Source organism: Halyomorpha halys, unplaced genomic scaffold (assembly GCF_000696795.3).
Source record: "Halyomorpha halys isolate HHAL.00 unplaced genomic scaffold, Hhal_1.1 Scaffold448.1, whole genome shotgun sequence".
Taxonomy (NCBI): Eukaryota; Metazoa; Arthropoda; class Insecta; order Hemiptera; family Pentatomidae; genus Halyomorpha; species Halyomorpha halys.
In genome coordinates, this window is record NW_027107821.1 from 377,639 (window position 1) to 399,458 (window position 21,820).

Below are 21,820 nucleotides of genomic sequence, written 5' to 3' on the forward strand. Positions count from 1 at the left end.
TAATTGTTTTTTCCTGACGTCTTTTTACCGGTCTTTTTAACCTTTACTTTTACCGGTCAACCATCTATATACATTAATTACAGTTTTTTTTCAACATAAATATTTGTGTATGACCACTTTCTTTGTCTCATATTTTTATTATTATTTAAATCCCTGTCATTTAAATTCAAGTTATTATTTTTTTAAAAACTCTTTTACACTTATCACTATATATTCCATATGTATGGCATCATCAGTGGATTTTATTACTCATTCGATGTTTGATATGGTAAGTGGTAATGGTTATAAACATATTTTTTCTTCCTACTTTAGAGAATCAAATGATTATCTATCATGTTATTGTCATTAGGTTTCACTGTTGTTGGTGGTGTACCAAAAGTAGGACAACTCCAGAACGCAGCTTGGAATCTAACAGACATTTGTAGGTATAAGCTTTTGCCACCACCATCCCCTTCTAGTGCTTCTGATTCAAAATGCAGGACTGATACATCTTCTAGTGGGTGAGTTTCTCAGCTTCTTTTGACTATTAATCCTACCATGAAAAAAATTACATTTTAGTTTCCCTAAAGCCACGACGATTTAGTATTTTGAATTGTTGGGCTAAATAAGTATATAATAATATATTTGTTAAAATTATTAATATTCTTAATTTAGTTAAAATATTTAATCTCAAAATATTCCAGGTTTTACTCCCCTCTTATTATTCTACAAGTTATTTTTTATTTGCTCTAGAGCTAATAAGTGCAGTAAAACCTCAAGTTGCTCACAGCCAAAAAGTTCCAGTCAAAAAGAAACCGCTGATAGAATAGATATGCCTCCCCCGCCTAGCCCTGCTTCATCTACTTGTAGTGATACTGGATCAACTTCACACAGTAAGTATTCTGTTTTAAATTACCTTATGCTCTTAATATCTATAATCTGGACCCTCAAGCCCTTTCCTCTATCTAGAACATTCAATTACCTCTACCAAAATCTAATAAGTACCAAGATGCCTGATTTCAGCTGACTGTTGCACAATTACTTCTAATAGCTTAATGGACTTTGTCAATTATGCTTAATATGGAACATTATTCCACAATAATGAAGTAGTGGAAAACAATGGAGAACCCTAATTAGCCAGCTAAAATGGCATTGTTCTGTATATTTCTTAAGTTTGTTTGTATGAATTATACATGTATTTATAATGTAATCGTATTTATATCATAAATGATAATAATATAAATAAGGTGAATATAAAACCTTATTTATGTTGATAATTTTCTTACTATTATAATTTTCATTTTAATAGAACGTCCGAAGAGAGTCACTGTTAAAGAAGATGACAAAAAAGATGAAATTATGTGGAATCTGAGGGATGTCGTATTTGTTGAAGATGTCAAAAGTCTGCCAATTGGTGAGTACAAAATTAGAGAATGTTTAGATTATAAGATTTTAATGACTATCAAATTCTTGAGAACTGATTTGCTAAAAAAGATTGTCTTTTTCGTTTATATTACTTAATTTTACTTCATTTTTATGTTTAAAATTACTCCTCTTTTTATTATTAATTATTTTTTTAGGTGTCTGAGCCTGCCTTGAAATACATACATATATATAAAATTACTTAATACATAAAGATGTACGGTTTGACCCATTTTAATTTTACAATTCATTTGGCTCATTCACAATTGCTCGTGCCTTATCATGTTTTAAGTTTTTACTATTCTTACCCTGATCTATTGGACAATGATACATTAGTATCAATCTTTTTTTAAAAAATTAGTGAAAGGGGATATTAGTAGATATACAGTGTAATCCCTTAAATTTAATAATTCAATATAGACGTATGTTGTACTTATTGCATTTGTATATTATGGCTCTTTTGAAAGTTCAAATGCGATGAATTACCACTGCTAGGTTCTGCATAGATCTTGTATCGTGTGGTATCATGGAGGAGGACTTTCAGAAGAGGTAAGTTGGTGGAAGGATGGATGGCATGTTGATAAATTTTGTGCATTTGCTTAGTCTTGCTGGGAAAAAAGAAAAGATGCTCCTGTGAGGTACATATGACTAGCAGTAAAAGAAGGTTAATTGTGTAGCCCTTGTACCATGGATGAAAAATTCTTCCAATTATTGTCTTTGTATTGTAGAATATGAATAAATCACAATTGTAAATCTGTTGACTCAATTATTTATAAACATATTTTTTTTCATAGGCAAAGTTCTAATGGTTGATGGATCTTATGCTGTGGTTAGATTTTTGTCAAATCCGAGTAAAGAAACTGGCAAAGATGGAAAAGAAATAACATTGTGTGATGAATCATTTGGTGCATTCCAAGATTGCCGCCTTCTGAGAAAAGATGAATTACAGGTTAGTTAAGTCTATCTGTTTAAAAGAATTAGAGTGTGAATTATTGTTTGTATTTATCAATTGCTTGCCTTGCATTAAAATGTGTTCTAATTAGCATTATTACTTTATAGAATTTTATTTGAAAATTTAAAATGATAGTGTAAAACTTAAAAATCGAATATATTAGAATAATAAAGGTTGTAACTTGGAAAAACAAATATATAAGAACAACAAAAATAAATCGATGAAAGTTTAAGAATAATTCTGTGTAAAAATAGGTTTCTTCTCTATCCATATCATATTTTGAATGAATTGTTGTGGTCTAAGCAACTTCATGAGTCAAGCCACTTTGCTCTCTTATGCTGATATGTTCATGTACATTCCAATCATGAACCATGCTGTGTGCTTGGTTATTACCTCATTTGGTTCCATTTTCTGACTCCTTGTTCCTCTCTATCCATTCTGTATTCAAAATAGTAAAATGTATTATTTACTATTTGATTACTTATGCCATTGAGTTTCATAACCAAAATTATTTTCCCTAGGTTGTGAAAACGAATACAACTTGTCGAGCACCTGACTGCTTCCAGAGAACACCGAGGAGAATAAATATAGGGGATAATGTTGGTCAAATATTAGCTGTGGCTGTGGATGGTTTAGGTATGTCTTTCATTGTTAACATCTGTGTCCTTATAAAATAACTTAATCTAATTTCCAATGTTATAACTCGCATTATATTCTCATTAAAATAAGCTAAGCTGATATTAAAAGTTTCCATCAAAATAAATAACTGCTATTGTTGATTTCAGGGTTACATGCTATTGTAAAAAGTAATGCAAGACTGAGCTATATGCTTTTCAATTTGACTACGGGTCGAATTGAGCAAGATTGTCCTTTTCCAACTGATACTGACTCCTTTATGGGATTAGAACCTTCAAATATTTCATTGACTTCGACTGGTGAGGTAAAGGATCTTTGTATGTTTATCCTGAAGTTTTTATTTGTTTGGATCTCATTCTAATGGAAAAGAAAGTATTTTAATTTTCTGATGGAAAGATTTATTACCTTAGTTAACAATTACTATTAACTTAATCATTAATTTTAAACTTTTGTATTTTAATCATTATTTATCATCCAGACCTATAAATTTTTCTGCAGTATTTAATTTTGTTCAGGTAAATAACTAAAAGCTTGATAACGATTTTTTTCTGATATAATTTTTACGATATTCATTCATACAGTTGTTCAGTTGTCTATTTGCACTTATATTTTTAAAATTATATAATACATACTGTTTTTTATTATTTCTTTTCAGATGTCTGAAAGTGTTTTACTCTTACGTGATGGAAATTCTACCCTATGCCCCCTCGCTAAAGACTCAGTGGATTCAATAAGGGATTGTCAGTGGTTGGACCTTCCTCCCCTAAAAGCCCTCGCTGCTGCTCCTCATGCTCTTCCCAATTCCAACAGCTCTCTTAAATCACAAGCTGCTGTTATCATCCTCGCCATTCAGTCTCAGCTCTTGATGCCATCTATACTTCGATGTGATATTGATCACGTAAAGCACATACTTCTCAGCTTGGAGCATGATTCACGTGAGTATCTCAACGGATTTATTCAATATTCTATGTTCATAAATTTATATGGGAACTTAAGTTTTATAGAAATTTCCTGGAACCCCTCCTTAAAAATAAAAAGTAATCAAATTGATAAATGTAAGATTTTTAATTAGTTGATCTGCAGTGGTTTAATGGTGCATTGGCATGAAGCAAAATCCCTTTATGTTGCCTTGTTGATATTAAATAAAAGTAAACTTCCTTCTATGTACATTTTGCAATGCCTAATAAGTACATGATTGAATTGGTTATTGGTGTTTGCAGGCGGGGAAGAGACATTACTGGCTATCCTCAACGAAAGATGTGATGGGAACAGAAATATTTTCCATGCTTGTGTCTCAATGTGTACACCTACCACCAATAAAGATTCTGAAGCTGGTAATTAATAAACTTTTCACTTATTTTTGGATTACATTTTCATGGTTGTTATTTAATATAACTGATTTGTATTTTCTTCATAGATCTACTTAATGTTTTATCAGAAATGCCAAACACTGTTACAAGTGGTACGACAACAGATACAAGTAATGTCATCTCATGGTCATCAAGACCTGTGAGCATCAGAGAAATGATGAGGAGAGCAACTGCTGCTGTCAGGACAGGTAACATTCGAGATTTTTTAAGTGTCAGGATTATGTTGTATACTGAGCATCTAACCAAATAATTTTTCCAACTAGCCCAGTAGGCCTGAAATTAATAATGAAAATAAATAGTAATATAAAAAACAAAGGAAAAAGCTTTGTAGAATTTTTTATACTAGCCACAATTAGTGTTTAAGGTCTTGTAATTTGAGTAATACTAGATAATGTTAGAATGAAAAATTAAAGATGAAGGTAAGAAGCAATAGTTTGTCCGAAACATCAGATTTTATTCTGATAAAAAGGTTTGATTCGGTAAATCATTTTGAATCTTCTTGAATAAATATCTTTTGTAGTTGATTTTTACTAAGAACTAAATAAAAAAAAAAAAAAAACGGCCACATTGATGCTGGTTGTAAATCTAAAATGATCTTTGTTAAAAGTCTAATGCATGCTTGTTCCAGGTTCTGGAAGCAACAATGCTGGTGAAGGTAATGAGACTGGCGGTCAAGACGAATCCGTGCTGGGCTGGCCTCCAGATCCCTTCCTAGAGACAGCATCCGGTGACGAAGACAGCTTGATGGTCGGTTTGAGGGAAGGGTTAAAAGCTCCACCACCTCCACCTGTACTTCCAGATCCAGCCGAACGGAGGACCAATGCCCTTATAGCTCTCAAGATATTGTGCGAATCTCCAGCTCTCCATCCACATCTTCCTCAGCTACTACAGGCTAAGTAAGTATTTCTTATGGCTTAAGTTTCAGAAATATTATTATTTATTTTTTTATTAGTTTTCTAAATAATTATTAAAACTATAGATTTTTGAAAAACAGTCTGAAGTTTGTTTAATATTACTCTACTAATATGTTTTTGATTAAATATACAAATTTTTATCACTTAAAATATTTGTTGAGGAGTTTTGATGAGAAAAACGAGTTTAAATCTAATGATAATATCATTGGTATCATATGATATCATCTTTCGTTTTTATTTCAATTGAGAGTTCAATTATTTCCCTTGATGTGAGCCATTCTATTATTTAAAGAATACATCAACAATTACTAATATTATTGATTGATATTTTTGTTTTCTTTATTTTGTATTTTTCTATTTTTGTTTATTACATGAAAAAATATGGTTGTCTATGTCTTGTGAACTCCAGTATATATTAATTGGTGGACTGTTTCATAACATAAATTCTCTTATGTTGTTTTGACCTAAATTATGGAATGTATATATTTTATTCTCTTTGATATATCTCGAATTAATACACCTTTTAGTTTAATTTAATGATCTAATATGATTCTTTTGTTCTATAAGTTTTAAACTTGCTAAGTGCAGAATTTTGTTTTTAAAAGAATATATATAATAAGAATTTTATTCTGATACACGAGTTTCTCTATTTCTTAATTTTTTTTTTTCATTTCTTCCTTTAGGGATGCTCAGGGACAGACACCATTCATGCTTTCAGTAGCGTGTCGTGCATATCAGGCTGGTTTGGTTCTATTTGAGACAATTCTGTCTTTGGTATCAAAACCTCAAGCTCCACCAACTCCTCCTCCGCCACCTCCACCACCAAATACGACAGCCTCAACTGAAGAAAGGCTGAAAAGTGTGCTGTCAGCATGGTTCTCGAAACCTAACAATACTGAGTTGAAATGTGAGTTGAATGAGAATATTTTTTATTTATCTCTTTGAATTATTGTTATATTGATGAAAATTACATATAATAGAAAGATGCTATCATAAATTTCAAAGTTATTATCTTTTAGTGGTCAATTCTGATGATACGGAAATCATTGACAAGGAAGGGTTAGAAGCGATGGTGTTTCCCAGGGGCTCAAATCCTGATTTGTCACCACTTCATATTATATGTTGCAATGATACTTGCAGCTTTACATGGACTGGAGCTGAACACATTAATCAAGTGAGTTGTTTTTTTCTAATTTTATTAGGTATCATTTCTATTTGAATGAGGTATCAATAATTATTTTCACCGTTAAATTGTTTGATATTATCTTCAGTAAATAAAAATCTTAATAAAAGATTTTATCGTGGTTCATTTTTTGTTTTCCTACTGTAAAATTACTTCGTTCAAGTAAAAGTAAAGTGATAGTTGGATGCCTAGGACTGCCTTAGTCTTCTATTAAAGTTGTGATGATCCCAGAACAAATTTGTTGGTTTCTTATATGTGACAGTTATATTTTTATAATAATGATAAAAGAGTATCTTGATTTTAGGATATTTAATAGATCTAGTTATAGAAAAAAAAAAAAATTCTATGGATCAAGTTCGCAAAACTATTATAGAGTGCTGTGGTGGGGTCACAAACTACTCCTTATTCTTTTTCTGTAGCTCTAGACCAGGATCAATATTTTTGTTATAATATTCCGGCATGACAAAAAAGGGTATCCGATTGGGCTGGTTGAATTTTATTTCATGATAACCTCAAACTATAAAAACTTTGCCTTTCTATTTTGTTGTGACCCCACAGAATGAAAACCTTACATGTCCACTCCAGTTAGAGTATGTTGATAACTACCACCTCATATGCCTGAAATGTTTTTAGTGTTTAATTAATTAAAATGCTCTTTCTTGCACATTTAGTTTTTAATTGTATTTGATTCCATTGTGATCAGGATATATTCCATTGTATTCAGGATATATTCGAATGTCGGACGTGTGGTTTGACTGGATCACTTTGCTGCTGCACTGAGTGTGCTCGTGTCTGCCATCGTGGACACGATTGCAAACTGAAGCGCACATCTCCCACAGCTTATTGTGACTGTTGGGAGAAATGCAAATGTCGGGCTCTCGTTCAAGGAAGTCAGTCTGCAAGGTTCCAGTTGATGTCCAGCCTTATTACGCACACTGATTTAGTTTCAAAGCATAATTCAAGGTATTTATTGTTATTACACTATAAAATTGTTTGTTAATTAGTCTATTGAACTTGTAGATACAAATAAACAAAGTCATGATTGTGCTTTGATTAATTTTTCACTTTTTTCATAGAGGGGAAAGTATCCTATTATTTTTGGTGCAAACAGTAGGGCGCCAAATGGTTGAACAGAGGCAGTATCGAGCACCAAGATCAAGATCAGCCTCTGCCACTACACGAAAAACACCTTCCTCTGATGTTGGTGAGTTAATTGGTTAAAAAAACTTCTGCTTTAAAGTCTTTCTTTATTTTGTATAAACCCTTCTTTATAAGGCAGTTTTAACTAATAAATTCTCTGTTTTTTCATACTACTCATTACTTCCATTTCACTGCAACAGTAAAATCCATATTTATTTTGAAAAATGTGTTGTACTAATGTTGTTTTCTTGGAGTCTTTTTCCATATTTTTTATTTCATTACCATGTTGGTACATTTTATCCTTAATATATTTCTTCATTTTATCCCTTCATTAGAAAATTTAATAAGATACTGTTATCTAACCAATATTTGAACATTTAATTTAAATTTATTTTGTATGAGAGATATTTATTTTTTTGTTTAGAGCCTGATATGCCTGAACATGATCTTGAGCCACCAAGATTCAGCCGTAGAGCATTTGAACGGCTGCTCAATGATTGGCCCGCTGTTAAGGGGATGATCATGACAGGTAAATTGCACTTAAAGTTAATACAGTTTTTTTTTTTTTTTTAATCAACTTTGATTAAGAAGATTAAGTTGTCAATAGTGAGTGATCTGGTGAGGTATTGTATGCTTTTGAAATAATAATGAGTAGATGATTAAATTACTTTTTATTTGTGGATGAGTTTCTCAGCCTCTAGTTGGGTCTAACATTTCCCACTTTTAGAAACACTTCTATATTTAATAAGTTCTAATTTCAAGTACTCAAAGTTTAGGTTTGTGTTTGATCAAGATGTGCAGAGAGCATGGTATGGAATTTTTCTTTTTGAAAGAGGTGATAGTGTTCCTATCAAGCAATAAAAAAAAGTCCAAATGGTCTTATTCCACGTACAAAAGAAGGAATCCAAGTTTTATGTTTTTTAAAGCATTTTTGTAGGAAACCGTTGGATAGGAAACTGTGACTATAAACTATTTGAGTTTGGTAATTTAAACTTGCTACACAGATTCCTAGGAAATTGACAAATCGTTAAAACTCACAAACCAAGTTATGTATAGCACTTTAGATACTGATATAGTATATATAGGTGAAGGTAGTGTAGTAAATCTATAAATGTTGACTACCTCCTCTCTATTTTGTACACCTTTTAAATTACCAAGTATTAAAAAATAGTATATTTTTAATAATGTAGTGCTTCCATAAAGTACTGTCAGGGATATATAAATCCCAAATTATTTTTTACATTTAATCCATTTTCAAAAGTTTATTTGTAGACTCCAAAAACATGATTGTGCCATATTTGACCTAAGTAACCTCATTTTTATATTGGAAATAAACTTTTTAAACTTATAAAAAGAACAAAATTTGTTAGAGCTTAACTCAACAACTTGCCACAGCTAGCCAGGCAGGTGGCTCAGGCAGTTTTGAACTAATCATGTATAATTATTTTTATTAAAACTATTTACCTTTAAAATTTTATTTTAAATCTTTGTATGCACCTAATTTAGGGATATAATGGCTCTGCGAGTTGGAGCGTAGGTCCCATAGCACTCAGTTCAGAATGTTGTGGGTTCGATTCCCACCTGGGGAAGTTAATATTTATTTTTTGGCGGTCCTGAAAAATGAATCTTGACACTCCTACCTTGGTTAGTATGCAGCGGCATCTTGTAGCTGTCAGGGGTTGGTAAAAAGGACCATGAGGTCCATTTGCCGGACTTTTTCTCTCTAACAAATACGAATACCATGCTCCTAATTTATAATCTTAAAATCCTTTCTTATAATCTTATATAAAAAAAATTAAATTATGAAATTTCCAGCTGATACACAAAAATTTATACATCTAATGTTCTAAACTGATATGTATATACTATTAATGTTCACTATTTTTTTAGGTGTGAAAGAGGAAAAAAATTGGCGGCAGAACCCTTACTATGAAGAACATGCTTATCTGCATGCTCAAAGTGGAAGTGCCCTTTTGGATAAATTCACTCATTGTTTGCTTGTGAAATGTGGTTCTGAAGTAAGTTTTCATATTTTAAAACTTTGATGTCATTTAAAAATAAAAATTCCTAGGGAAATTTTATGATTGAAATTTTGTTTCTGTTGTTTTTGTTGTATACCATTTAGCTACAATATTAATCATTCAGTTTGAATGCAAGTAGGTTTGTTCAAATCAGAGCTTCAATGAATTCTTTATTTAATGCTAAACATTATGTAAGTTATTAGCAAAACTAATACTTTGGGTAATATCAGGAAGCATTCTTTGGTTTAGTTATTGTATTAATTCCTGTAATAATGATTATAATGTAATATTAGAATTTACTTCCCGGTCCCCACTCAAGGTTTTATAACATCCCATTATTAGAAAATTTGACAATAAAATAGTTATTTATATATATAAAAAAAAATTATATATCCGATTTTTATAATTATTAAACTTTACTTTTTTCAGATGGTTGAAAGTGTTGTTGCTACATTGACTAGGGAATTGCAGAATACATCCATCCCAGGGAGAGCTGAGGAAGCAGCTCTTGTTACTAGAAGGTTTGTCAGATCTGTGGCCAGGATATTTGTTGTCTTCAGTGTGGAAATGGCTCCACAAGCGAGCAAGCGAAAGTAAGCTGAATTTATTTTATAAATAATTAAAGAGTCTGTGTAGAATTGGAATAAAAATGTTATGAATTCCCTTGTATGCTATTGGACTTTGATGTCTATCCAGATTCATTTTTTTTTCATGAATTAAATCTAACTAATGTTTGACCAATTGACAAAGGGGAAATGGTAACAGCGTGGCAACACGCCAGTCTACCAACCCAAAGGTTGTCAGATTTAGTCCCGGACCCACCCGGGCTTTTTTCAAGCATAAAATAATAAAAAACTCATAACCTCCCGTGGGCATTTGTGAGGTCCGTTAGCCAATGGGTGGCATTCACAAAAAATAGGCGTGGGAGTGACCAACACACCCTTTCAAAAAAAACCATGTCAAGAAACACAGGATGTATTTCCTAATACATTGCGTGAGGACTTAGACCTCTATGGTCTGTCGCCCATATAATAATAATAATAATGTTTGACCTATAGTTCCTTAATATATAAGTAGAAATATAAGAGTGCATAAAAAAGAAGTTAAAGTAAGGTGGTGTGGATAGTAGGGGTGTTGAAAACTATATTAATATTAAAGAAAGAAAAAAAAAAATATTTTTTTCTCATAATATTGATACTAAAATTTGACAATCATAAACTAACGTTGAAAGTATACTAGTGTGGACCTGTATAGCTCATCTAAGATGGGTTTGCCTGTGGATAACTGAGGAAGAAGGTAAAACTCCCCTTAAAAAAAAAAAGAAGAAAGAAACTGCACAGTTTAACTTACTTCTTTTCCTCCCTGCTCTAATATCTGTCAGGGCTGGCCAGTTTACCTCTTTAGTGTCCTAAGGCAATGGGTCAATTGGTTCTACAATCTTGTAGTTATCGGTAAAGTTGTTTTACCATGGAACAACATATGGCTGAACACTACATTACCACATTGCTTAAATATCTCCACTTCAAGTTAGTAGAATCTACTGACTCAAGTATAACTTGTTCTTATATTAATAAGATTGAATTTGATCTTTAGCGACTCTGTTGAGTTGTGACTGACATTGATTTAATAAATTTTTGAATGACTGGCTGATTGTTTTTTATTTTTATTTTAAAATCCAATAGTTTTAATTTCAATAAATGCTATTCCATTTTAAGTAAAATAATTGAATTTTGAATTATTAATAGAGCTTATCTGACCAGGGTAACTGGAGCAACTGGGCCAATCATGAAGTGTAAGAAGGTATTCCAATCCTTGACAAAGATAGCAGTTGAAGAATTGTGTGAGACAGCTGACAGCCTGATCGCCCCCGTTAGGCTAGGAGTTGCCCGTCCAACTCCTCCTTTTACTCTTTCTACTTCATCTATTGAAGTGAGTTTAGAAACATTTGTTTACTTAAAAACTATCAGTGCTTAATATAAAAGCTACATAGTTTAAATTATTAATTTTTTTTTTTTTTTTAGGGATCTGAGGAATTGTTCTCAGTAGAACCTTTAGCTCCACCAAACTCTACAGGTAGCCGTAGAGGCCAAAAAGCTGCTAGAGGAAGTGAAGAAGCACAAGGTAGTAGCACTTCTACGATTCGACAACGTCCTCTGGTTTCTTTGATGGATATTGAAGAGGAAATGGTTGAGAGTACGTATTCGGAGTTTCATTTTCTTGTTGATTTATTGATACCTCTTTACTTGCTTACCGAATCATCTATTTTAGATGATTATTGATTATTGATTATCATTGATTATTAATTTACAAATTATGATGAATTGTACAGTAGATTCCTCTTATTCAGTGTTACTAAGATAGAGTAACATGGCATTAATTGAATTATGGTTGGTTTGGAAAACAAATATACATTACATTAAATAACAATTTTTTTTTTTATGTAAGGTTAGCAATGAAATATACTTTATTGATTGAATATCAAGCATTATTTCATTTTACATTTAAGCAAACTATATATTAAAGAATAACAGGAAAACATTTTAGTTATAAATAAAATTAAATTCTTTTATTTTACAATTGTAGCAGTGTTTGTACATATTTACCTCTTATGTAGTGTTAACACCTTGACTGCCATTTATGACATTTTTGTCAAGCCTTGGTAGCTTGGGAACACATACGACAATAAGACCTTTTTCAAGGAAGGTCACTTTTCTATCTTGTCCTCAGAGTGTTGGGGTGGGCTCCAATCCCTCTCTTTCAGCATGGATTGTCCGAACCATATTTAGTTTAGAACAGTCTTATTTACCACTAGCTACGATCATTCTGGGTTCTTCCACCTTTAAGGGTTTATCAATTTTATTTATTGAAATATATAAATTTATTTATTTCTGTATTCTTTTATTTTAATCACTTCCAATAAAATTTTTTACATATTCTAAAGGCTTGTTTTTAATTTGTTTTAAATTTTAAAAAATAAATGTATTTTTTTTTGTATTTTGTTTGGCTTATTTCATGTTTTTTAAATATCATGACATACAATAACTTTCTAGAGTCTTTATTCAGTAATTCAGAAAAAAAAAAAATGCAAAACATTTATGCATGAACTGATTAGATTAGATACATACATAGATTCAGCGGCATACACGGGTGACGAAAATATTTTTCATGGTTAGAAACAGGTATTTAAACTTTAGCTAAATATTACATTTTATACACTATAAAATGCTTATTTAAATTAAAAGAAAAGAAAATATCAACAAAAAAAGATTGTTTTAAGTGGTTTCCCAGGGGAACCTTTAGGATCAAGGTGTTAATATGTTTGAAAAGTTAAACATTTTTTTTAAAAAAACTTTCTACTTTTATTAAATTTTATAAAAATTGAGTCAAAAGTGACACTGGATAAGAGAGAGTATATTATGTTCAGGTTTTGATAAAAATTTATCTGTTAAAGTTTGTATTATTTTAGTATGAATTCAATTTATAGTATCAATCTAAGCCTGTGTTTTTAAATATCATCAGGCTTTTATATTAGTGATAATGTGTTATATTGTCATTGAGTGTGAAGTGGTTCTATGGCTTTAGGTTTAGTGGCGTTAGCTAATGATGGCGAGGGTAGTGAGGGAGAAACTGAGAGAGAAACAGAGCGGGAAACGGGCGAGAGAGAAGGAGAGAGGGAAGGTGCTGAGAGTGAGAGTGAAGATCTCCTAGTAGAAACAGAAAGTGATTCAGACCAGAGCAATCAAGAGACCGTTCAGCACGTACCGTCCAATACACCACCTGCAACTGGTAAGTGTTCACCTATATTTCTTGTTATATTTTTATGTAATGATTTAGATACAGTATTTGATTTCTCACAAACCTTTATTCTCTTTATAAAATGTAGCTAATTCTTTTTAATCGTTCTTGATTATTCCTTTTGAGGTGTTTTATCTTAATAGTAGTTCACAGTATTCCTATTTTATGACATAACTGTTGTTAACAAAATTATTACTGTAATATTTTCTAACTTTTTATATGATAAGTATCATGTTCCCGTGGAATGATTTTCTATCATATGAAAAAGCTTACAATTAAAAGAAGTCAAAAATTATTCTTTTCAATCCAACAGAATCGAGAAGGATTGCTGCTTTAGTTAGCTAAAAGATATAAAATCATGCATCTATGAATGATTTGATATATTTATTGATGGCTCCCTGTTGCCCTGTCACTCAGCTAAATTATGTGTTGTTTAACAGACCAAGATCTGGTCCCCTTAGGTTTGATCTCTGGTATCTGATGTACTTCATACAACAATGTCTTTCCTTTCCTTCTTAATTTAAGGTTTTCATTTAAGAAATTATTCAATATTGTTGACCAGTCAGCATGTTAGCTGCGGTATCGGACGCCAGGGCCTTATTCTCATCAACTCATTATAGTTTCAACAATGTGTTTTCTGAAAAAATATTATAGATATTTTTTTCTTGATATTTCTCTATGTTTTGGGGGCGATGAATCCGAATCAGAGGTTAGCAATCTTGCCGGGCACCAACTTCACAATGATCAGGGAAAAACAAAACAAAATATTAGAAGATATTTGATTGACCTTATATAATTAATAAAAGGGAGATGGTCGTGGTGCAGTCAAAATTTACTGAAATAGTTTTAAAAAAACTGTTTATTATGACCCAATATTGCTATGTTTTGTTATTACTTCATTAAATGTCTAATACTTTTTTTTTATATATTTTATTTATTTATACTTTTCACTGTACATCTTATTTTTATTTTCTTTAGTTCGCTTTGTTCATCTTAATAATCAAGTTCTAATTTTTCCAAGTTCCAACTCAAGACTTTTTAGGAGCAAAATAAAAAAAATTGGATAAATAATTCAGTCATTTATAGACGCATTTTGAAGAGTAAGATCAGCATTAAGCGTAGATGTTCAATACTAGTGTCAAATGATATTCTTATTCTTGCTTATGAAAATGATGATGTATTTGTTCTGGAAAAATACAAGTAAATGTGGAATTAAAATGTATTGTAGTGTAAAATCTAATATAATTTATTTGTCTTAATAAACGACTCCTTGTAATTTATATTTGTGGTTCATGTTCTTAGGAGAAGATGAAAGTGGAGATTCTAGCCAACAGGAAGAAACAGATGCAGAAAGTGAAGGTTTAGATCAGGAAGAAATGGTGCTTGCTGATGAACAGCTTGAAAGGAGAACGTAAGAATAGTTTTTGTAACAGCTATTATTTTTCTGAATTAAATTTTTTAAGTTCTTCAGTGTACATCAAAATGGAACGTTAACTTGTGAAAAAAAATAACGTTGTTATTTGTCATAGGAGTTCGAGTGGTCAAGGTCAAAGAAGTAATCTCGCTCCTCAATCAATGCAGTGGGCTATCCGAAGCCGGGATACCAACTCAAGATCTTCAGGTATGTTCAATTAATTATTATGCTTTAGTTTAGAAATTATTTTGTTCAGATAATTGTTTTTCAAATCCATAAGGATGAAGAGCCAAGTTGAATATATCACTGTTTGAGAACCAAGTTCTATATTTCACTTTATGTATAGTTGAATTGTATGCCATATATGCTAAACACAATTTCTTAGGCTTCCGTGTAGCTTCTGGGAACTCTCTTGTCTTTATTGATCCGACTTCCCTCCGTCGTCCAGCTAACAACTCTTCGAGTGGTAACTCAACGCAAGATGGAGTAACGATGACAACAACTGCAGCCTGCCTTGCCCGCAGTTTTGCCATTGTTCTGCGGCAGATTGCCGATCTTCTGGGTGGGACTCACAGTATGTCAGTACCCTCTGAAAATTCCCTGGTTATTACGTATGAAGAATGCATAGAACTTCAGGTGAGAATTGTTTTTATCACTTATACATTTTGTTTTTTAGTAAGATTAAATGATGAGGTGAATTTCAAAATAATAAACAGATGTTTGTATATTATCAGGGAATGAGCCTAATGATTTAGTATTACACATTGTAACACTTTAGGGAGATGGTTTTTAGTTATATAAATTTTCTTAAATATCTCATATATAGAACTCTATATTATTTACAGGTTACTCATTGTTAACAGGATCCATTTAGTTTGAAATTAATCAAATAAATATTTTGTAAATGCAATCAGATCCACATAATTTATATAAATTCCTATGTATTTACAGAAATATGTCGAAAGACAGTTGAAGCCAACTTGGGATTGGTTGATGACTGTAATGGATTCAACAGAAGCTCAGCTCAGATTTGGTGCTTCGCTAACCACCGCTTCTGACCCTAACCATCCAAATCACCCTCTCCACCACTCTTCAGGTAAGATATTTATTAATTTGTAGTATAACACATAAAAAACAAAACAAAAAAAATCAGTAGAATTAGTCTACATGAAGATGATTTCATGAGGTTTCAGTTATCATGTACAACAAACACATTCTTATAAATATCGATTAATGTATACATACTTACATACACATGAATTTGCACTCACATATTCATAATTATATAGAATGTTTCATTTCTAATGGTTGTACTCGTAAAGCTATAAAACAATAATTGTTTGTTTTAAAAATTCCATAGTGCTTATTTTTCCAAATCATTGAACTACTGATCCCTTCTTAAATTAGTAAAAGATAGACTTACACTGTTTATTTGAATTAATATTATACATGAAACTTCTTCTATGTAACATTTTTCATTAAAAAGTGTTTTTAAAAAAATTTCGACACCTCAGTGTTTTAGGGTTTTATCCTATCCTCCGGATTTATGATGGTATTTTTCCTTTTTACATATATCTTATTGTTTCTATAGAACTAAGCTCCCAATACATCATGTCATCTATAAAAAATTTTTCATTAAACAAAAGGTTATAAATGAAAAACAGTTATTGTCTAATTTCAGTGAGAACTACTCCCATTTATTGTTTTTATTTTATAAGTTTTTATTGTTTGATGGAATTTTTATGGATGGTATGATGCATTTTGAGCTTTAAAATCTCTCTATTTAAAAAAATTGTGACTAGCATATTTTGTAACTGATTACCATAATCATTTACAAATGTTATATTTTAGTCCTAGATTGGTGATTAAAAAAAAAAAATAGCTAAGTCAGTCATTAATTTTTCTGTTAAGTTCTAAATGATTCTCATTACTGAAATATAGTTTAATTTGTTTAACGATTTTTTTTCCTTTTTAAAATAATTCTTAAATTTGACAGAAGCATTTATTACTGAATGGACCATTATTTTATTGACATATCTACTTTTTTACAACTACCACACATATACTTAGATATAATACATCACCATATATTTTGTTTGTTCATTTTTTTAAATATTGTGTTCTTATTAAATTGTACATATCTTCTGCTTTTATGTAGTCATTTCTACTTAAAGACCGTTGTTCTGGTCACATAACACTCATAAATTTACTTGATTATATTTGTTGGTGAATAATAAAAGTATGTCTTTCCATTCTTCTGAAATCTCACACCTGGTGAAAAGAGATAGAAAATAACAAAACAAATTGATCCTTTGTGAGCCAATTCTTTTGTATTAGTAAGAGGCTGTTGAAATAGTATAACATCAGTTACTTATTGTTGTTGTGTTCATAAAATTAAATACTGTCATCTATCAATTTTTGTGTGAATGTGCTATAATTTATTTTAGTGGATTTTAGTTTCGTTACATCTATATTAGTAAGTTTTATTGAATGTACTTTAAATTAACTACTTAATGAGATAATAATGTTAAGTATAATTTGAAATTATCATAGATTTTATAAGTGAAATAAATTGAATTAGGAATCCGATAAAATGTAAAAGCCTACCAGCTCCAATCATTACATTTTTAATTACATGTTGAGACTAATTTAAATTTTGATGCATTTTCTCCATAACACAAAACATTTGTATCATTAAATGATATATAACATTATGACTAGTTATAAGAAATATTGAGGTGGTGGATCCTAAATAATTTTGCTAATTTTCTTGTTTTGCTTTTAGTTTAGTCTACCCCACATATTTATTTCATTTTGTTCTTATCAGTTAGTCATCAAATTCTGCTTTTTATTTCTTTTCTTTCTTTTTCTTTTTTTTTTTTTTTTGCCACTATTGCATTGTACATTTTTTCCATTTAGTATTGGCTGCCAAAGATGATATAAGATGGCTTTGATAGTTATTTGATCTTGACCCTTAGACTTTCATAAATTTTGGTAGAAAAAATTTCTTAGAAATCCTTTTATAGGTACCTTATTCTCTTTTAATGTTCAGTAAAAATTTTATTTGCAGCTACAACTTACAGTAGGTTTTGAAGGTTGGATAATTTTGAGTTACGGAATATCTGTTATTAGAAAAAAAAAAAAATAAATAAAAAAAGATGCCACTGTTTGGCTCGTTTCATCCAGTGCTGTACTCTTAATTCCATTGTCTGATTGATGTTGACTTCAAAATACTTCTATAGATCTATTTCTGTATTTGGCTCTTTTTTTTTTATTATTATTTATTTAATTAATGATTCTTTTGGCTCATCCATTTAAAATTAGCTATTTGTCAGTTATTGTTTTTTGAAAGATTTATTTCTAAAACTAAATTTTTCAATAGTGAATTTATTTTTATTGAATTTTTAAGGAAGGTTTTGATTATTTTGTAGATAATGAAAATTTTTCATAGTTAAAAAAATGATTTTTTTTGTAATTGCATTAATTCATACCTCATATAACTGAGAATTTATAACTGTATTTTTTTTATGGTTTTGATATCTTCCTCGAAATATGCCATTTTCATCACTCACTATTCCTCTGGTGGTTGCGCTATCCAGTTGCTATCGATATGCGACTATTGCTCATTGATTGATTGAAAGGAGTGAAAAGTGAGAGAGGAAAAAGGCAGATGCTGAAGATAGGTCGGTATGGTATGTGGTGGATGTGTTCAGGTGGCTGGAGCGCCCCGTCAGTTTTGCAGAGCAGTGGTGCGACCGCTAGCAGTAGGAATGGAGGTGGAGCAGGAGGCAGAGACATGCCTCCGACGTCAACTCCTAGGCAGGCTGGTGCCAGCTCTTCCTCATCCGCACCAGCAGCAAGGATCGTGGAAAGATTTACAAGCAACTCTGACTCCTCAAGGCCCCCCCGTGACCGTGACGGTACGATTTCTTTTCACATCTTCCTCTCTTGTCTATGTTTAAATGTTTCCTAGAGTTTCTTGTTGGATTCCTCTTACCTGAACTTTCCTTAAAATCATCCTATGTTCAAATTTATTTATTTTATTTTCAGATTATAACTGATTTTTTATTGAATGAAATATATTTATACACATAACTAAATTCCTTTTCTTATTCGAAACTAATGAAATTGTAATAATTTATTTGATCACTTTAAAATTTAGAAATTTTAATTATCTGTCTCAATCCATATTTTCTTCAATATTTCTCTTACAAGTAGCATTAAGAATAAAATTTCTATAATTGTTGTTATCGTACAATGTTAAATACCTAAAATTAATAGCAATGAATTAATTGTCAAGAATCATTTATTTGTTCTTTATTTGATCCCGAATAACTATGACTTTTGAAGCCTATATAGCCTTGAGTGCTCAAAATATATTAGAAATTTCGTAATCAATTTATTGTAAATTTTGTGCTTACTTATATTTCTGGTTAGTTATTTCTAATATATTTTTTACCGTTCCAGTCAGTAACTCAGGCCATATTTGTTTTTATTTAATTATTAATATCATTACAAACGTAAAGCTGATATTTATTGAATCGATATAACCGCCCCTAATGGTTGGGTAACATGTTTATTCATTTCCCTGTCTTCTTTAGTTTTAAATTTCAATCCGTGTAGTTAATACTAAATGTTTTCTTGGTTAATAATGAAAGTTGATTTTGATGAATCTTTTTCGTGTTTGTTAGTAAAGTGTTTTATTGAGTATAGTTAAACTTTTTATTTCTTAGTTTTAATCATTGTTGAGTTTTTATGTTAATGTTGACCATAAAGTATGATCTTTTGATTGTTCTATCAACTTATTTGTTACATTTAAGAAATGAGTTACACACTTAATGCTTTTCTGTGTTATCACTATTGTGAAAATATGGAATTAATAAATAATTAATCTCAATAAATATTATCCTATATTCCTATATCATCCTATTCATGTAATATGGCTTTTCTTACTATAAAAATACCAAAACTTGTTATAAATTTTCATTTGCTAACAATTATTGGATGCATGTAAATGTTATCAAGGGTCCTTTTTGAATTTTGTTCTCTTCTTTATGCCCTACACTTGATTTTGATTTTCGATGTTAAGCTTAGCTGGCCAGCTGGCTAGCCTTAACATTTAATTTTAATAGATGATAACTGTATTTAGTTTTATATTTTATCAATAATATTTTCACTCAGTTAATTTTATTTCACTCATCTGTTGTTACTAAATAATCATTTCCTTGATCTATTTCTCTCCTGTCTGCATGTTATATTTGTTATTTAAATTGATTGGAGTTGGTGGCTGAATGGCTTGTGTATAAATTATTGTTTGTAGAAATAAATATGCTATTCATTGACTTGGTGTAGGATGAATTATATGTATTAGTGATGAATTTATATATCTGTTTCTTATTTTTACTCGAATCTCTTTTCTATTGCCAAAAATTCACACAATACATTTACTAACAATAAGTTAGTGTAAAAAAAACTTTCCGTACATAGTATGTGTAGTGTTTGTCATAATTGAAGGTACATAACCAGCATACAGAGTCGTTCTTCACACAATTATAATTTTCAGCCATTGCAGCAACTGCCACAGCCACTGTTTTGGTGTAAACTGTGAGACATAGTTGCTGTTCTGACTGCATTTATTGTCATGGTCAAACAAAGTCTAACATAATAGTTGCCATTATACTACATTGAAACGACTGTCATATGAACCACCACAGGTGGTACCTTTATAGTGAACTTTCACAGCTTATTTCATTAGATGGCGATTGAGGGAGGAGAAAACAATCATTTATTGTTGTCTTTTGATTTTTTTTTAAACTTGAAATTGTTTCTGTAGAAAGTTTATATTTTGATCAACAATAATTGTGATTGGGCAGTAACTGTGATGTGATGGTATCTTTTTCCGACTGACTTACAAATTTAGGTCAGATTCACTGTCAGTGTTTTGAAATAACACTGCTACACTGCCCCCACTGTTTCACTTTCATGATAGTACTATGATGACAGAAAACTATCACTATTTAAACAAACTTTAAAACCATATTGCTGTATTATTTTGAATTTATATTACACACATACCTATTTTGACCTTATTCTGTAAGTGGTAATATTTTATTTAAAAATTTCAAAAGAAAATTCAGTATTAGTGCCACTGAATTAGTCATAATAAAAAATGGATCAAAACTAAAAAGATACTACTGTGGAATATCAATGAAAGGCTGCAGAAAAGAAAAGAAAATACTGAGCCAACATAACAGATATAGCAATTCATTTAATGAAATGGTTCTTCTGAGGATCCTGTAATAATTTTGATGCCAGTTGTTATCACATGGCAGGCTTACAATCTTACTAGTTAATAAAATGATTAACAAGTATATAATTTATATTTTCAAAAAAATGTAACTATGGTTTTTCAATTTAATTGATTTATTTCTCAAAGGAGACTATTGCTCAGTTAAAACAGACCTGAGGTCCTACTAACTGGGTCACAGGGAATTAAGTCCAGTCTACCTCACGCTCCTAGCTCATGCGGATTACACAATTGTATTCACGAATAATGAAAGACATCTTCAATTCATCCTCAGAATTCTAGAAGCAGAATTTTTGCTGTTTAAAAGATTATTACTGGGAAAATAATGAGAATAAGAAGAGGGGAACAACGAGAAGACCGAATTATAGGACTGATGGGAGAAGAGCTGGAATGTGTTAAAATATTTCTAATACTTGGGGCCCACCATAACGAAAATGGCTGGATAGATGGAGAAAGATAAAATTGGCTGGTGAATGCTTCTATTCACTTAGAGCTGAATTTCTGAAAAAGGAAAAAGTTTTTAGGCTACATATATCCCCTTACTGACTTTTATGCTAGTTAGTCCTGGATTATCACCTCTAAGCATAGAAGCCAAATATACAAGCATTGGAAATGTATTTGCTAAGGAAAGAGGGAAAACAAGAAGGGATAAAGTCAGAAATACTACATTAGAAGTAACCCAAGGGT

The 21,820-nt window shown here is 30.8% G+C and overlaps 1 protein-coding gene across 9 annotated transcripts in view; it reads left to right on the forward strand.

Moving 5' to 3' along the window:
- hyd (E3 ubiquitin-protein ligase hyd) overlaps positions 1-21,820 on the forward strand; it is a 64,608-nt gene that overhangs the window by 18,189 nt on the left and 24,599 nt on the right. For 4 of the 9 annotated variants that reach the window (XM_067046169.1, XM_014423955.3, XM_014423960.3 and 1 more), the window contains exons 9-33: positions 350-500; positions 733-872; positions 1,289-1,393; positions 2,196-2,350; positions 2,875-2,989; positions 3,139-3,293; positions 3,645-3,924; positions 4,210-4,323; positions 4,407-4,547; positions 4,988-5,255; positions 5,957-6,180; positions 6,293-6,447; positions 7,181-7,419; positions 7,533-7,660; positions 8,021-8,125; positions 9,487-9,614; positions 10,047-10,210; positions 11,363-11,546; positions 11,639-11,810; positions 13,200-13,403; positions 14,715-14,823; positions 14,942-15,033; positions 15,212-15,462; positions 15,778-15,922; positions 18,540-18,746. In XM_067046169.1, the coding sequence (XP_066902270.1) occupies positions 350-500; positions 733-872; positions 1,289-1,393; positions 2,196-2,350; positions 2,875-2,989; positions 3,139-3,293; positions 3,645-3,924; positions 4,210-4,323; positions 4,407-4,547; positions 4,988-5,255; positions 5,957-6,180; positions 6,293-6,447; positions 7,181-7,419; positions 7,533-7,660; positions 8,021-8,125; positions 9,487-9,614; positions 10,047-10,210; positions 11,363-11,546; positions 11,639-11,810; positions 13,200-13,403; positions 14,715-14,823; positions 14,942-15,033; positions 15,212-15,462; positions 15,778-15,922; positions 18,540-18,746 (4,131 nt within the window). The remainder of the gene's footprint in view (positions 1-349; positions 501-732; positions 873-1,288; positions 1,394-2,195; positions 2,351-2,874; positions 2,990-3,138; positions 3,294-3,644; positions 3,925-4,209; positions 4,324-4,406; positions 4,548-4,987; positions 5,256-5,956; positions 6,181-6,292; positions 6,448-7,180; positions 7,420-7,532; positions 7,661-8,020; positions 8,126-9,486; positions 9,615-10,046; positions 10,211-11,362; positions 11,547-11,638; positions 11,811-13,199; positions 13,404-14,714; positions 14,824-14,941; positions 15,034-15,211; positions 15,463-15,777; positions 15,923-18,539; positions 18,747-21,820) is intronic. The other 5 variants (XM_014423958.3, XM_067046170.1, XM_067046172.1 and 2 more) reach the window with 3 other exon arrangements.